The sequence below is a fragment of the Chironomus tepperi genome, unplaced genomic scaffold (genome assembly GCF_022539635.2).
Source record: "Chironomus tepperi strain 1889 unplaced genomic scaffold, CSIRO-AGI_Ctep_v1 contig_177, whole genome shotgun sequence".
NCBI classification, from domain to species: domain Eukaryota; kingdom Metazoa; phylum Arthropoda; class Insecta; order Diptera; family Chironomidae; genus Chironomus; species Chironomus tepperi.
Window position 1 is genome coordinate 458,586 of NW_027226299.1, and position 17,396 is coordinate 475,981.

The following is a 17,396-nucleotide window of genomic DNA, read 5'->3' on the forward strand; positions in this document are numbered from 1 at the left end:
ACTGCAAAATAGCAGCTAAAAAGTAAAAACTTTCCATCATTCCAATTATACTTTTAAAAAATATTTTTGGAGACAATAATCAAACGCTTAGCTGTGACTGAATGTTCATTAAAAACTCCAAGTCGTTTGCCATAAATTGACTCATTCCGGTACCAATAAATCAAGCAATGATAAAGACACACTCTCACAAGCATCCTGCAATTATATCAAATTATCCAATTAATAAATTTATTTTCACTCATGAGCTGATGAGCTTTTATGTGACTTTTGACACCCTCGCGTTTGTTTTTTGTCTGTTTTGATAATAATTTATTCAGCTACACATGTCGTGCATCATTTCGTCACCATTATATCGTTAAGTATGAGAATTGATCCATTTAGTTTAAAACTGTTTTATTGTTGTATTTTGAGACATCACGAGGTGCTGAATTTTATTAATAACGCAGAACAATTATTTCTTATTTAACTTGAATGTCTGTTTTAAGAAAAACATTCATGATCGGATGTTTGTCAGTTCCTAAAATATTATATTTAAGATAGTTGAGAATTTCATTGTTCTTTAAAATTCTGGAAATTTTGATTTTTAACCGTTTTGTAAAATTTGATTTCTTTTAACGGTTTTGTAAAATTTGAATTGTCTTAGCAGTTTTGTAAAATTTTAAGTTTGCAACATTCAAATTTTTCAATGCCGTTAAATTTCACTTGCAGTTCGTCTGAAAATTTGCAACTTTTAAATTTTACAAAACAGTAAAGAACTTCTCAAAACTCAAATTTCATTATTTGAATTTTACAAAACCGTTGCATTTTTTTACAATATTAATCTGCAAAATTCCAAAATTCATCATAGTAAACACTGCGTCATCATTTCAACCAAAATCCTAAATTTGACTCCAAAGAATTCATAAACAGGAAGGTTCGACGTCTTAATTACATCTTGTGTTAATATGTGAGTATTAAAAATTCTATTTATGTTTAGAAAAGACTCAATATTCTATTACAATACATCTTATTTACATTAGGCCACACTATCGCTTTCGATTCTTCGCCCGCCTGTGCGTTCTGTCTTTTCTTCTTTTCAGCTTTCAAAAATTCCATCAAAAGATGAATAAAAAATTTAATTTTACAACTTCTGCTTGCTGCTGCTGTTGCTTTGTTTATTTGTTTCATTTATAAAAACGACTTTAAACAATTTCCTTCCGGTATCATACAAATATGAACATAAGATGATGATGATGATGATGAAATGTGGCTAAATTAAGCATCGAGTTAATAGGAGCCGTTTTGAGTATAAGAAGTAGTGAATATTGCATGACTCTTTCAATTCGCATTGGAGTATGAAAATTTTTTTCAATTAAAGTGACATTTTATCACTTACTTTACATCAATTCTTAATGTGTTTGCCATCTTCACAGTAGAGACGGACAATAGGCATATCAAACTCACATCTGGATGTGCCAAATTAATTTTTTCTCTTCCTTCCTTTAATAATTTTTTGTGTTTTATTCTGAAAATTAGCGTTTTTATGTGGTTTTTTCCATTGCCGCATGCCAACAATCGAATGTTCATTATCGTTTAGCACAAAAAGTCATTAGAACAAAGCAATGAGAATGTGTTCTGCTGCCTTTTTAATGAACACCTTTAGCTCCTTTAATTTTTATTTTTTTTCCGTTGCCTTTTTTCATGCGCCAAAAAAATTAAGAAATTGGTTTTTGAAAGGAAATTGTGAGCCTGCTGCTCTACTTTCCTTGAAATGGAATCAATAAAAATAATTTTTTTTGATGCTCGAGGAAAACATCTGCAAAGTTCCACTAAATAGTTTGAGAAATTCTTTTTATCTACTTTGGGGATTGTTCGGTCCTTATGGAAATCATAATGGGATCAATGTGGAGTTTTGGATGGTACCCTGAAAGGACATGACATTGTGAAGAAATGGCAGATCAAGCCAACCCCAGATTGACTTGACTCTTGTCTGAGGCTGGATATCATTGGATCTAGCCCGACGCCAGAGGTATATTGAAGTTCTGGTCATTTATTTGCCGGATTGCCAAGTCGGCTTATTGATCCAAAATCTGGTATCAAGCCTTTGTGACTCTGGCATGGTAATGCCTGAGGATACAGCCTGGGGCTGGAAGTTTGATCGATTCATCGCTTTGTGCTATTCTGGTATGCTATCAACAGCAGATTGAGTATGAATTAACAAACCCACGTCAATAGCTCAACGAGGTGCAAAACACGATAATGGAAGTGGCAATTAGAACTCTCAGGTTCAAATTCCATCTTATAATTATACCTAAAGTCATAATTGACGGATAAACCCATTAGAAAAATAAGCAAAATTTAGATGAAAGGCGAATTGAGTCATAAATTTTATGGCTATTGTTATAATTTCTATGATCAAGAACCTGTTTACTTCATTCAACAATGTATATCGATAAATCATAATCAAACTAATCTGTCCATACACAGCTCATGATAGAAACAAACAATTCACATTTCCTTAACATCTAGCAACAACAGCAGCTACACATTTTCTTCATCAGAATAGAATTTTAAAGACTAATAATTATAGCATTCATGATCGGCGCTAACATCTGCTGATGATTAAAGTAAGAAAATTACTTCCACTGAATAGTTTGATGTTAATTTATTCCACGTAGATTTTTCCATTGCTTTAAAAATAGATTAGCATCTGATCGATTCGTCAGAACACTGAAGGAAACATGAAAACATAGAGAACGCAAAAAACAGGTGCTGTTTAGCGCAATAACAGAGAATATATCATGAGAAGTTGTATAATTATTACGAAAAATGTAGATATGATTGTGCTGAAATATACATTAGTGAAATAAGCTTGCATATTAATTGAATTAAACAGAGGTGAGCATTTAGGTATGTTTATTTTGTTAGTTGTTATGTCTTGACCTCTAATTTTCTAGTTCCTTTTAACGATACCGACAGGAATTTGATGGAATTTTGAAGGATGTCATCGGAATTTTTGTTGTATGTATTGCTGGAGGGTATATTCATGTTTCTAAGTATCTGATCAAGATCCAAGATAGGTAATTTGCGTTGGATACAACCAGGCACAGGAAATCATACCAAATTCCAGTCAATTGATAGAAATCAGCTCTAATTGTAAGTTTGAAGACGATAAAAAATACTTTAAAGTACCTTATAGCTTTAACGACTGTCAATCGAGTAACTAACTTAATAATACAACTACTTTATATATCCATCAATTCTAACTGTCGATGCAGATGGAATCAATTATCTCCTGACAATATTGAGAAAGTGTACTTTAGACCCCTTTTCGATATACTCAGAATGACAAGCGAAATTCACTCAAGTAAGCGATATACTTAGTAATTTATAGGATCATTAAATATAATGTGAAACCTCAGTAGTAATAAGAGTATGAAACGTGAGCGGTAAAACTATCTACGACTTTCCCGACAAGTAGGTATTAAACTTTTTATCTATGGTTTAATTTTTAGTGGGGAGATAGTGCCTTGTTAGTGATGCATTGACTTTTACTTGTGACAGTTTGTTGAGAAGTTTACTCTTATTTTGAGGATATGGAAATGTTGATTGTGGATGAAGAAACTGTGGGAAGGAATCATAAGAGTTAGAAGTCATACAGTTAGAAGACAATTCTGAACCTAAAAGCCATACCATCCAGGACCATTCTATGAGTTGGATTTCAGTTCAAGTCAACAGCTAAATCGACACCAGATCGGTTTGAAACCAATTATCAGAACTGACAGTTTTCTCAAGTGGCTCTTCTTTGAAAAATTTGGGTAATAAATCTATGTCTAAGGTAAAAATATAGAAATAGCGAAGCAACAGTTCACAAATGATCATCAAGAAACATTAAGGATTGAAACGCACATGCCAAAGACTGCAGATGCTAAACTATCTAATAATTTAGGTTTAAGTGCCTTTTTTGTCAGCATGTTGCAAGGAAACCCACAAAAAATTATGATCATAGAATTGCAGCATTTAAAGATACCCAAACTATATTGCCGACCATCCACTGATCATTATTAATCCATAATGAGCAAGCAATTAGCCAAATCAGCTTCAAATCCCACCTCTGATTGAGATTACATTGCAAATCCCATGTCAACAAGCAAAACAAGATTATAAATCTGTCTACGTTTTCTCCTTGCCGCGTAATTCAATGACTCAGACTAAACATGCAAATTAACATGGAAGTAAATTGATCTTTATTTGTCAAAAGCTAATTAAATTTGTTATTCAGTTTCCACGCCTCTTGATTCTCTTTTTTTCAAGCTAAAATTAGCAAGAATTAATTGAATGGTCTAATTTTAAAACTTTATAGCTTGCTAAAAATAACATCCATGAGGATAAGTTGATTATCACGTGGGATTGCTTGTTTTGTTCTGCAATCTTTCCAAGACACGATCCCAAGGTTTCTTATTAGAATGCAGCATTTGTTCCAATTTTGAATGTTTTAAACAGTAAAGCACTTGTCATGCCTTGTTCCTTATACTATTCATCATTGCAATGCTCAATTTATTGAAGTTTCATTTTCTTTTTTGCTCAATAATGTGAAAAGTTTGTGTCTTATTTCCATCTCTTTCTAAAGCTTTTGATGCTCATCCTTCCATCTCTTTTCATCTTCCATCTCATTCACTCTAGTGCATCGATCAGCATTCAACAATAAAACAATGATAAAACATCAAACAATTGCACAAAAAACATCAAAACAATGAGTAAAACATTGTAAACATTCACGAAAACATCAGATCACATGAGACAGCAATAGGAGGTGAAAGAAAATTTTATTTTTTGAAATTCATCATTTATGAACATTGCTGGATGTTATGTGTTCTTGTTATTGAACGCGCGTTGCTTGAATTTTTCTTCCCAAGGCAAACATTTTCATACAGCTATAAAGCAAAGTCGCATGTTGGATGGCAAGTGAATATAACAAAAAAAAAAATCGGCAACTCTGCTCTTCTCTCTCGCTGGAAAAGAATATTATTACATATTTATTATGTATATATAGAAAGACATGAAGGAGGCAAAAAGAATAATAAATATATATATAAATTTTTTTATCAATGATTGTTGATGGTTAAAGTGAAAAAGGGAATGCGAGCAACAAAGAAGATATATATACATATATGTATGGTGCTCAGTGGAGGCCTGCGTTAGGCCTCTCATTGTGTGTAAAGTACATAAATATGTCTTCTGGATGTGTCAAGGTCACTTTTAAATGATCTCTAAAACCTCCCGAAATTACAGCAGTACTGTACACAGTATGCGACCGCGATTTGTTTAGACAATTATATGATGCCTCAATTGATATATATAGTGAGCTTCGCTATTAGAGTCACGTAAACAGGAGAAAAAATTTGCGCCGCTTCCATTCTATATGAAAAAATTTCACTTTCATTTTTCAAAATAAGCACAAATTATTTCAAAATAAGGCACTGATAATGTGACCACAAAGTACTATGAATGATTGATAAGCACAATGAATTGTAAGGAAATGCAGGAATTATCACGAAATGCCAACTTTGAAAAAAAATTCCTTCTTTATACAGGCAGACGCTATTGAAATACGAAGCGATGCCTAAAACTCCCTAAATTAAAATAAAAGAAAAAAATGGATTGCTGTTTACGATACGTATATATATTTTGCCTGTGTTATGATGTTCACCAAATATATACACAATCCGATGTGCTGTTTGAATTTGTAGCGCCTGGTACTCCATACTCGAGTGTAAAAAATGCAGTCAATTTCTTGGTGGCGGAAAGATTTTTAAAATTTTGAAATAATTTCTCGGATCTTTAACTTTATTGTCAGATTTTGATAATTTTCGACTTAATTCTTCACAATTTAACAATTTTAATGGATATACTTCAACTTTTCATCCTTTAAATTATTTATTTTCACCCAAACGTCCCCGAGCAACGATAATAAAATTGTCAATGTGATGTAAAATTTTCACTCGAGTATTTTGAGCACATACAACAGTTAAACGGCTGTTTCATGTGCGTGAAATAAATGAATAACACAAAAGTGTATACAAGCTATATGTCACATCACCAACAAAACATTAATGCCTGCCACATTTCATGCTTGCCTAGTAAAACTCACTCTTCTCAATTTTCGAAAAAATAACTTTTTTCTTTCTTTTTTTTTTTGTACATTTTGTGGGAAAATTGCAATGCATCGCATCTCGATTTCAGGTCACTTCTGTGTATTATGTATATAGACTCTACTCATACGTCACCGTTCGTTCTTTGACTTGAAGATTTCCACTGTTGTTCTTCCCCCTTTCCAAAAAAAAAAGACAGGAGAATATGTAGCATGTTAATGTTGTTGCTGTAAGTGTGGGAAATAAATAGTAATGTTCAGCTTCCACATGCAGTTAGTTAGAAGTAGTTGACAGCAATGAAATTTCCATTGAACTATTGAAATGGCTGGCGGCAGTGCTAACTCAATGGTGCTTTTTTGGAATGAAGAAAGAAAAAAATATTCATTAATAAAAAAATACGCCCAGAAAAGCATTGCCATTGCTATAATGCTTGAATATATTATGGCTACATTATAACAGAATGAAATGAAAATGTAACACAACAGCTACAGATCATATAGACTGTATTGCTTTGGAGGTTTATAGATTGTTGAGTGTTGCTCAACACATGAGATTGTTTATAGTGTATGAAGGAACAGAAATAAGAAAAGAAAAGGAATGAAGATATGCAATAATGAGCTTTAAAGTGGAAAATGTTCTCTCATTGGAAATAGACGTAGTCATTGACGATTGGAAATCATCTTTAAAATCACCCAAAAAAATCTGAATTATTAATTCCCGCGGAATTATTGACAGCTTATAGACCAAAAATTTATATGTAGTCACATGAAACACTTGGAAAAAAATTTACGGCACGTGGCTTATAGCATTTTTACCAAACTCTCATACTCATCACATACAGCACAAAAATTTCATTGTTTTCAACGCATTCATTCAACATTTTCTATGTGCTTCGTCGTACGATTCCAAATGTTGTGCTGAACATCATGTTCGCCTATTACATACGTTTCGGTACCATTCCAAAAAAACTCCATTTTTCTCAACGGCAGTCGAACTAAAAATGTATGAAATCTACAAAATGTATGAAACAAAATGGCGCAATTAAATTTCAAATTGACTGTCATCTGGCATGCTGGACATTATATGCAATTTACAATAAATGATCATCATTTATAGAAAGTGGCAATCATGCGTGACATCAATATCCTCACATTGGTCGACGATATCATCTCAAAATCTCATCAAATTTATAAGAATTTTTCAATTCTTACTTCCTTCATATTTCTTTGCTGTGGCTTGTTTTTTTTTTTGGATAATTGAATGTGAAACATAAATACAATTGTATGATAGATATCTATACATTGTTCAATGGCTATAAAACAATTTCCAGCCCACAATGTCGTCCAACAACAATTGCAAGACATGACAATTTTCCAATCTATTGATATGGCACCTATGGCATTACATTGTCAATGACTTGTGGACGATAAGATTTACATTTCCAGATATAAAAAATGTGTGTACATGCATAAGTTTTCCAACAAGCTATTCCCAAAAAAAAGTAGATGTATTGATGATGAGTGACTTCCTTTACTTCCCATAAAAATGTATTAATGCCATTGGATTTTCTCAGAAGTAAATAATCAGCTATGCATTGATGGCATGTAAAATATGATGGAAAATGGAATTTCTATCCGAAATTCACTCCCAAACCAGTCCATTCCTTCCATTGTTTCTCACCTATTGAGTCAGACATAAGAAATTTAAATTCACTTCCATATGATTGAATTAAGCAAGTTTTAAGCTTTCCATTTCTCAGAAATGACTTCTCATTCCAGTTGGAAGAACTTTTATGAATTTTAATTAAGTCTATCCATATTGTTGATTTTAGTCAAGTCAAATAAAAATCCATCAGATATCCACCATTGAATTTCACACAGACCACCATGTTGATTTAATATTCTTTACATTTTAAATTTAATGAGGCGTTAATGACTGCACTGGAGCTCATAAATTGTTAGTCGTGTGGAGTGTTTGATTTTTGGATATTTTTAAAGTTGCTGTGCATTCCAATGGATGATATGGGTATCAAGTTAGTTCATGTTGATGAGTATGAGGAAATGCAGTATAGTAGGCATAGGTATGCATGAATATATTTTAATTGTGTGAATTTCTTAGTAATTGAGAGTAAGTAGCATGCATGTGCTACAATTTATCAAGTTTGCAAGATTCACTGTAATATTTTGCAATGTGAACTAAGTCTTTGGGCTATTAAATGATAATAAATATGTTCGGAATGGTGAATTCTGCGTAAATTCTGATCATAGACTTGTGTCTGTAATTATACTAACTAATTAATTAGTTGAATCAAGCTCAATGTTGATCAATATGCTTACAACTTAATTGTCATGATTGTGTGTACGTAGCTCATACTTGAACATTGATATCGAGTAACTGAATGTTTTTAGATAACATAAAAATTGATTGTCAATAAAAATTGATAATTATAGCTGTAAACATTTAAATGCTGGTGTTTGACTTGTGTTCTCAGTGTTATTGGTGTTCAATTGGTATTTTATATTGATGTACGATAAAATCATAATTAATGTGTTAGCATTTTACGGCTTTTATGGCATGTATCAGTGCAAAAGGTGTTTAGCATTATTAATCAAGATTATAGAATTTATATAAGGCATTTGGATAAGAGAATGTACAAGACTTATTGATAAATGTCTCTAAAACATAGTAATTCGTGCTTTAGGCTTTCTCAGGTCCAGGCAAAAGCTTTACATTTCAATTGGATTTTCCTTTGCATTTACAAGATAGATTTTCGTGTTTGATATGGCAGATAATCCATAAGCGTCAACTCTGGTCTTTATTAAGTGCGAGAATCTAGTTATTGACTTATAATGATTTATGGTGGAATTATTACATAAAGCTTCAACATATTGTACAACCTACCAACATTTTCAATAAAACCGAAGTACATCCCCAATAATTATTGTAATAAACAGCTTGTTTTGAATTAAATGACTATATTTACGAAAATTGCTAGTTTATTCTGCATATTGCTGAACACCTTCAAATTATGAAAGCTGAAAACGATTGGATTATGGCCTATGGGTGGAATATGAACTTATGAATGTGGGTAGAAGAGTATCAAATATGATAAATTGATGTTTTTGACATCATTGCCTATCGAAATTATACAATTAATTGATGTCATATCCAATCAAAGCATATGACATAATGTACAGCAATTAGATCCAAAAAAATTCCAAAAGTGACTAAATTTCCTAAGAATTTTTCTAAATTTACATAAAATCTAATCATAGCAAGCAACAATAAACATCAAATTATCAAAATGCAACAGTCCATTGTCACTTCCAACAACTTTCTTCAATGTTGCACAACTCGCTACAGTTTAATTTTTCAAAAAAAAACTTTAGACGTAGAATACTACACAATGAGAACTTTACAAGAAATGAAACAATATACGTAAGCATCAATGTTATGACTACTAGGTGTTCAGCACAAAAGAAACATTCTACTCAATATTATTTTTTGTGTTCATTCCGCATCTCCCTCGACTTTGCTGTTGAAAATATTCTTTTCTCATTAAAGCGTAACAAATGTGAGCCACAATGATGTGTGGCATAAAGAGAACTACAAAACAATGAGACGGTCTCATTGAAACAAATAAATCGTGAGTTTTTGCAGCGCCATTAAATTCCCACTTCCATTTTAGATATCTCACACTTCGTCGACAATATTTTTTTTTTTCATTTTTTTTTTCTCTGCTATTTGCTTTCATTTCCTTCATCTCTTTTCTCAATACGTGTTCTGTGACTTTTCTCTCTGCGCTCGTGCTTTGTGCTTTTATTGAAATTTTCCCCATAATGTGTGATGCGCGGAATAAAAGCAACAGCAAGGAATAAATTTTGGCAATGGCGATGGGACCATTTGTGAAATTTTTTGGGTATGCTGATGATGTTGTTGGATGTTGTAGAGTGTTTTATGACTGCATGGCCAATGAAGTAAATAACCAGATCGACTCAAGTTTTCATGGCTGTTAAATAACGACCATGTGCCATCCATGTGTCAATTATTATGGCAGTTAACATAAATATTGCCATTTGTACGCTATATAGTCATCAATTGACAGTCATGAATAATTTGTTCCGATCGGGTAAGCATTGACAAACTGAATATTTCTAGTTCTAAATAATTCTTTTCCTTTATTAACTTCCAAAATATTAAATTTTAACTACAATCAAAGTAAGCATATTGAAATTTTTGTACATCCACAGTAAATAAAAAATACTAAGAACAACTTAATGTCCATCATTAGCATCAACTTGTTCAGCAGAGCTGCACAAAGCTGGATATTGTGGATTAGATCCACTTTTACAACCAGAAGCTGGTGGACCAGAGATGTAAGCCTTTCCAGCGAGATTACCGAATGCATAATTACAGACAATGTAAGTCATCTGATCTCCGTTGTAAGGAATGATTCCAACAGCACATCCAATTCTGTTGTTTCTGGCTTGAACGACTTGTGTGAAATGTCCAACTTTTAAGTCGCAGCAATTGTCAATGTTTTCTTGGGTTGAGTCGTCAACTTCTTTGTACCAGTTCTCAACTGCTGAGTAAGCGATTTTCTTCAAGTCTTCACCATGATCACCAGCGATGTTTTGTCCTGAGAATTTCATATCAGGAAGTGAATGACAATCATGAGCAAAGTCGCATCTCATGACATTGAGAAGTGCGTAGTCAGCAAGTGTTTGGTCCCATTCCTGAAAATTTAGTTCTTTAATTTTTGTTCCTTATGGTTCCATAACTAATACTTACAACTGTGGACATCTTTGTAGCTGATTGGAATCTAGGTTGTTCGCCACCAGCAATCAAGTTTCTCTTCTTGTTATGGGCATCAACAAATGCTTGTTTTGCCTCATCATCCAAAGGAAGTATGCGAGCACAGCCTGATGCTGCTTTTTCTTGAATTGCTGACATTTCGCATGTGATGTGCTTTGGTGACTTGCACAATCCAGAATCACAGTAGTCAGTAACTTGGAGAGTTTGTTGGGACATGACATGTCCAATTGCCAAAGTAATGAAAACGAATTTCAACATGATTTTTGAGGATGTTTAGAATGCAACTCAGAATGACTTGATAAGCTTCAATTCACTGATGATGCTTCAATTGAAATTCGATGCTTTTATAGTAACTGAATCTTTATTGATAAGAATCTCCAATGCCTCAAAATTATATGCACAACAATCAATAGTAATTGGATCAATAATTATGAATTCCGTATCAGATTTAAAGTCTTTTGAATACGAAAAGTACTTGAATGTTTACATGCCTGGTTCCCAAGAATATTAAATTTAATTACTGATCCTTTTACAATCTGTTAGTCAACAATTATGATATAATTGATATTGCGTGAGAATTCTCACACGTGCATTCTTACTTGAGAGGTCAGATCCTCCCAATCCCTTCCCATAAAATAGCTTGCGGCGCTCATGACTGTAACCGCATGTGTATTTTAAATTACTTAATTAAATCCCGTGCACAAATTGATTGAGATTTCAATTAAGTATATCATTGTTCAATTAGGGATTTTGAGGCTTTAAATAGCTTCAAATCACATGCAAATGTATAGTCAAAGCATCTTCATAGTAATGCTTTATTTACTTTAAGATTCAAATATTTTGCATATTAAAATGTATTGTGGATTAAAGTTATGCAGATTTTATAATTTCTGATCCAATTAATTGCTTTATTCTAGATATATAGTCATTCTAGATTCTTATCGATTAGTTGTGAAGCTTTTAGAAAGCTCTGTCGATAAATCTTCCTAGCTAGATTTAACTTAATAATTTGCGCCTTTTGATATTTATTTGTTGACCATACCGTCGAATTAATTAACATTAATATTGACTAATGATGATTTAGATGAGGTCCTTTCTATTAATAGTCCACTCCGACTTCTACGTTTCTGCTGCAAACTCAACTGATAACAATCTTTTGCTACTTGAACATCTTTAATATTTGAATGTAAGGCATTCAATTGTATCAAATAATTATTGATTGTGCATAGAATTAATTAAAAGATTTTTGAGTATGCAAAGGACTTAAATGTTTAATGAGGAAAGCGTACAAATAAGTGTTATCGAGAAACACCTTGCAATGAAAGTACTGCTGCTACCATGTAATTATCAAGTCATTGAAAATGTAATTAAATCAATATTTAATTTGATGGTGCTAGAAAATCGGAAGTAATGTTGAAATAGTTTAATTTTGTAGAAGATAGAACTGGATAGAACCATATTGATTGAGGTTAAAGACGGTTCAAATAACAATATTATGATAAAATCCTACACCCGAGTAGACATAAATACTATATAAGAAGTCATTAACTGGGCATTAACTTGTCATCAATCATCTATTTAATACGTGTTTTTGTCCACTGGTGTTCCGATTGGACCGGATGTCAGATAAAAAATTTGGAGCAGCTTTGCCAAAATTGGCACAATTCCATATCTATCCTACAAATCCGTATATTACATAAAAACTAAACCATGCAGTCACAAAATCATCCATATTGTTATCCAACATTTAAATTGGAATATCATTTTAAAAGTTTATCGACTTTTTTTTAAGTCCAAGAAATTATCGTGCGAGAAATCTTAACAATTGCAATTAAATTTTGCATAACACTTTGTTTCCATTGCATGCAGTTCCAATTAATTTAGTTCACATGATCTACACGCTTCGATTGAACATTTTAACAGTTGCCGCTTACATGTCAGTCTACACGTGCCAACGAAATATGTTACATTTTTATCTATGCCTTAAACGACTGATTCTGTTGTTTTGGCCATTTTATATGAAGCTTAGTAGACTTTTTCATACAAAATCCAAGTCGACTTCGAGCTCTGCATAAGTGTCTTAAACATCAGATACGAATACATACGTGATATCATCCATATCACCATCAATACCAAATTATACCTTTATCAGTCGTTAAGATTTAATATGTTTCCAAAAACAGCAATTTTAGTGCCTAATTTCCCTTGACAATGCCTCTTTATTTGACATTAACTGCTTTCTATGACCTTTTATAATCATATCAATTTTAATGAGTATATCAAGTTTTATGTGTGGCTTTAAATCTCCAAAAAAAACAACAAGGAATTACATCATAAATGCATATGATTATGATAATCATGCTGTATGCAATAAAGAAGACCTTTACATTGAACGGAAGTTACTTTTTCAAGATCTTCATCAATAAAATATTCAAATGCGTTTCCTAATCTGCATAATCTCGTGTCAGTTATGGATTATGTGCATAAATTTACGAGTGCCGTTACTATCATGACCTTGACAATTTCATAAGCCAACGAGCCCATATGTTTATTGGAAATATTTGACATTTTTGATTAAAATCGAGATTCTTCATCTCTGCCAATAAGCATCAGCCCTGCCATAACAATTCAAATTCATAACTCAATGGACGTAACATAATTAAGAATATTAAACTTTATTTACATATAGAAACTTCTCTTTGGATATATACAGCTTATTAACAATATTATGACTTAATATATTTTACTGACCAGCCCAGTCACGTTTAATCAGATCAGCTGCTTTCTCGCCTAGAAATAATAAATCAGAGATTAATTAAAATAGACAGAACACTTAAGATATTAGATAAGCTAATTACCGATCATAACAGATATTGCATTGGTGTGCGCTGTTGGAGATTCCGGAACAATTGATGTATCAACAACACGTAATCGGCTTATTCCATGAACTCTTAATTCTGGATCAACGACCGCTTTAGGATCTGTAATTGGTCCCATTTTAGCAGTTCCGACTTGATGTTGGATTGAAAAGGCCATCATGCGGATGACACATCTCCAGTAATTATCGGATCCGAAATGTAGATGTGCACATTGTGGTAAAGGAATTGAATGAAGTCTAGTTCCATAGCGTTGGAATGGTTCTTGTTTAATCAGTTCCAAGACATACTTGATGCCATATAAAATTGACTCAACATCTTCTGGATCATCCAAGAGATTCTCGTAGATTTTGGGATCATCTAATGGATTTGCACTTGGAATTCTTATTTGACCGGTTGACTTTGGATGGAACAGCATCAATGATATCATAAAAATATCTTTTCTCGTTCCTTCCATTGGCTTATAAACTCGATTGTATATTTCCCTTTGCATTCTCCCGCCATTTACGATTCCAAATCCACGATCAAAATGAACACCTCCAGGAATGAAGATTAACTCAATATCAGGAACAGTCTGTCCATAACTGTTGTTTGTCGGCACTTTGATAAAGCTAAAGCCTTCAACGCCACTTGGCAAGGTCATTAAACCTCGTCCACTGAAGAATTGAAAAAAGTTATTGAGGTAGGTCATGAATGGAAAGTTTAAAGTCTTGTTTGTAACAAAACACAATTCGGCAAATGCAACATGATCATGCATATTATCACCTACGGGCAGGTCTTTTATCAATGGAATTCCAAGTTGCTGTAATGATTCCTTCTTTCCTATACCAGAAAGTGTTAAAAGCTGTGGCGTATGGAATGTTCCTGATGATAAGATTACTTCTCGTCTAGCTAGTACATTGTAGTTCCTGTCATTCCTTCGGAATCGAACACCATAAGCATTTTTGGTCGTTGGATCAATTAAGATTTTGGTGACTCTCGTGTTTACTAAAATATGCAAATTAGGTCTGTGAAGTATTGGCTCTAAAAAGGCTTTATATGCTGAATGTCGTTGTCCATTTAAGACATTCGATTGGACATATGAGACACCCATATTTTGATCACTGTTGTAATCTACTTCTTGCATGCCCATCATTTTATTTGCTGTCATAAAAGCTTCAACAAATGGTGTACGGTCATTGTTAAATGATACGCTCCACGGGCCATTCTTATTATGGAAAGGAGAGTATGAGTATTTGCCAATGTTTGCCTTTTCGGACTTCATAAAGTAAGGCAGCACTTCGTTATAACTCCATCCATAATTTCCGGCTTCTACCCATCGATCAAAATCTCTTGGATTTCCTCTAGTATGCATCATAAAGTTTATTACACTGGAACCACCTAAAGCCTTTCCGCGTGGTGTTGCACATCGATGACCTTGACGTCCTAAATAGATGCTTAATGTTAAGTATTAGATTGAAAATTTTTCATGACTTCTTACCTGTGCAGGCATTCTTCTGTGGCTCAGCAACATATCCCCAATTGTACTTTGAGAAGACAAGATATGGAGCTGCAACTGGAATATTTTGGAATGGTGTCTCAACATCTCCTGCTTCTATTAAAAGAACTGTCCATTTTGGATTCTTTGTCAAGCGATTTGCTAAAGCACATCCACCTGGATTTATGGAATATAAAATGTTTTGGATTATGGATCGTTCCTAAATGATGTCGAGACATCAAGACGTCACTTATGAACGATACCTTAATGCATCACTAATGATCAAGATAATTATTAGATAAATGCAGATAAAGTCGGATAAATGACATCGATGATGAAATTTTGTTTTAATCAATTAAAATATGATTGATTACCTGGACCAGATCCCGCTATGATGAAATCATACTGGTTGTAATATTGACTTTCTGTAATGTGATGGATTTTTTTCGAATTTATTAAAACAGTCTAACTGGTGTTGAGAAATAATTTCAAAAGTCACGAACAGGAATCATAACAAAATATAAGTCATCATTAATCAGTTTTTTTGATGTAATATTCTGCAATATTTATTTTGAGTGGATGTCCCGAGCAGCACAATGTGGTGAACTGCATTCTTCGCAGTAAATATGAACCTAAGTCAGCTGTAACAGTGATGTCAAGGCAACTACGTGAATTACTCTTAATACGGCAACGTACCGATACCCAAGCAATACACTGTGCTGTTCGGGTGTAAAGTCCTTTCGTGTTTTGCAGCACGTCGTATATTTTAAATCACTACATAATTTAGTAAGTGCTATCTGAGCAGCGCAATAAAATCCCTAGCGACACCGCTCCATTACCGTTTTGACAGCAAGACATTGAGAAGCTCAGATGACAACATGTTGATTGTAGTTGTCCCATATTGTACAATATAGCAGCATAAAATAATATTCACAATTCTCAATGTGACAGGAAGAGTTGCAGAAACCCAACTTCACCAAGCTAGACATCGGAATGTCTCGGTCTCGACAGATTCTCAAAAAATTAAAGCCTCCCGGGATATAAATTTCGTTGTTAAAACCCTTACCAATAATTCGAGACAGCCTACTTATTACAGACATTTTAGAAAGGAAATTTCATACCCGAAATGTTATGCAAGTAATTAAATTTTTGCAGGCTACCTTGACCCATGATCCATTAAAAATGTATATGAAGATGTTCTTGTTATGCAACTTTATTTTGCGCACAATTCTAATTCTAGAATTCTAGAATGTTTTTATGCATTTAAATCTTCTATTTTTAAGCACTGCTGATAATCATTTAACTTGATTTTGTTAACTGAATTCGATAATATTTACCTTCCACATGACTTCGATCTAATCCAAATAGGAACAAATTCTCATTGCCGACTTGACGCCTCGCGCGACTATTAATATTTGTATTATTTACTAAGCAGTTCCCATACCGAAAGTAAAGACCAATTGTCAACAGTACTATATTTATTTCAGACTTCATGCCAATATGGCAAATAAAAAATAATATTTTTTGACAGAAAGAGACTCGCGTGTGCGAACGGGACGAAGTTTTAACCAAAACTAAAGCTTGTATGACTCAATTTTATCGATCGCATAAGCACCGAATATGTTTCAGTCTGAGACTTTCAGATATGGTGGAGGCTGTACGCACATAAAAATTGATCAAGCGCCCATCCATTGGCATTGGGAAACCAGATCAGTAAACATATTTACGAGCACAATACTTTCAACAGATGCCTGCTCAGATGCCAATATTTACATATTTTTCGCGCCCATCCATAAGCTGACCACAACTCGATCACGTCTGCAAAAATTGTAATAAATTTTTATCATCAAAATACGTAATTTTTGGAGAAAGAAAGAGGTAAGTAGGCAGGCATTTAATGCATTGAACGAAGAAGATGCAAAACATAATAGGAAACCAGACAAGGTTATTGCTGCTGCTGTGATTGTCGTCTTTTATATTGTTTATTAATTCAGTAAATTTTATAATAACAAAATCAGCTGTTTCGTCGTTGATACAGAAATATTGACATAATTTTTTAGTGCTTATATGGCATTTAAAGATTGCTGTCCCAATTTT

At 33.2% G+C, this 17,396-nt stretch overlaps 3 protein-coding genes and 3 long non-coding RNA genes across 6 annotated transcripts; 2 read left to right on the plus strand and 4 right to left on the minus strand.

The window, feature by feature from the left end:
* Positions 1-771: 771 nt before the first annotated feature.
* On the plus strand, positions 772-1,385 carry LOC139089424 (uncharacterized). The gene is made up of 2 exons (XR_011544297.1): positions 772-946; positions 1,020-1,385. It is a non-coding gene; the product is annotated as an uncharacterized lncRNA (long non-coding RNA).
* A 925-nt stretch (positions 1,386-2,310) lies between these two features.
* Positions 2,311-3,586, plus strand: LOC139089423 (uncharacterized). The gene is made up of 4 exons (XR_011544296.1): positions 2,311-2,606; positions 2,682-2,877; positions 2,937-3,135; positions 3,258-3,586. It is a non-coding gene; the product is annotated as an uncharacterized lncRNA (long non-coding RNA).
* Positions 3,587-4,203: 617 nt separating this feature from the next.
* Positions 4,204-5,970, minus strand: LOC139089377 (uncharacterized). The gene is made up of 2 exons (XR_011544291.1): positions 5,672-5,970; positions 4,204-5,612 (listed from the first exon to the last, which is right to left on the minus strand). It is a non-coding gene; the product is annotated as an uncharacterized lncRNA (long non-coding RNA).
* A 4,435-nt stretch (positions 5,971-10,405) lies between these two features.
* LOC139089505 (venom allergen-1-like) lies at positions 10,406-11,204 on the minus strand. Its single transcript, XM_070639060.1, has 2 exons — positions 10,923-11,204; positions 10,406-10,867 (listed from the first exon to the last, which is right to left on the minus strand). The coding sequence occupies exons 1-2, from the start codon at positions 11,202-11,204 to the stop codon at positions 10,406-10,408; spliced, it is 744 nt and encodes a 247-aa protein (XP_070495161.1).
* Positions 11,205-13,597: 2,393 nt separating this feature from the next.
* Positions 13,598-15,255, minus strand: LOC139089357 (glucose dehydrogenase [FAD, quinone]-like). Its single transcript, XM_070638874.1, has 2 exons — positions 13,805-15,255; positions 13,598-13,736 (listed from the first exon to the last, which is right to left on the minus strand). Exons 1-2 carry the CDS (start codon positions 15,177-15,179, stop codon positions 13,690-13,692), a joined length of 1,422 nt encoding a protein of 473 aa, XP_070494975.1. The 5' UTR covers positions 15,180-15,255; the 3' UTR covers positions 13,598-13,689.
* A 33-nt stretch (positions 15,256-15,288) lies between these two features.
* On the minus strand, positions 15,289-16,872 carry LOC139089506 (oxygen-dependent choline dehydrogenase-like). The gene is made up of 3 exons (XM_070639061.1): positions 16,637-16,872; positions 15,674-15,724; positions 15,289-15,476 (listed from the first exon to the last, which is right to left on the minus strand). The coding sequence occupies exons 1-3, from the start codon at positions 16,791-16,793 to the stop codon at positions 15,289-15,291; spliced, it is 396 nt and encodes a 131-aa protein (XP_070495162.1). The 5' UTR covers positions 16,794-16,872.
* Positions 16,873-17,396: the final 524 nt, after the last annotated feature.

What these genes read in the sequence shown, in the direction of transcription:
- LOC139089506 (XM_070639061.1), bottom strand. Translation starts at nt 16,793, where the DNA reads ATGAAGTCTGAAATAAATATAGTACTGTTGACAATTGGTCTTTACTTT. An exon ending in AGATCGAAGTCATGTGGAAG is followed by an intron (nt 15,725 to 16,636) that starts GTAAATATTATC and finishes ATCACATTACAG; the next exon opens with AAAGTCAATATTACAACCAG. An exon ending in CATAGCGGGATCTGGTCCAG is followed by an intron (nt 15,477 to 15,673) that starts GTAATCAATCAT and finishes CCATAAATCCAG; the next exon opens with GTGGATGTGCTTTAGCAAAT.
- LOC139089357 (XM_070638874.1), bottom strand. Translation starts at nt 15,179, where the DNA reads ATGATGCATACTAGAGGAAATCCAAGAGATTTTGATCGATGGGTAGAA. An exon ending in TGCAATATCTGTTATGATCG is followed by an intron (nt 13,737 to 13,804) that starts GTAATTAGCTTA and finishes TATTATTTCTAG; the next exon opens with GCGAGAAAGCAGCTGATCTG.
- LOC139089505 (XM_070639060.1), bottom strand. Translation starts at nt 11,204, where the DNA reads ATGTTGAAATTCGTTTTCATTACTTTGGCAATTGGACATGTCATGTCC. An exon ending in CTACAAAGATGTCCACAGTT is followed by an intron (nt 10,868 to 10,922) that starts GTAAGTATTAGT and finishes CTAAATTTTCAG; the next exon opens with GAATGGGACCAAACACTTGC.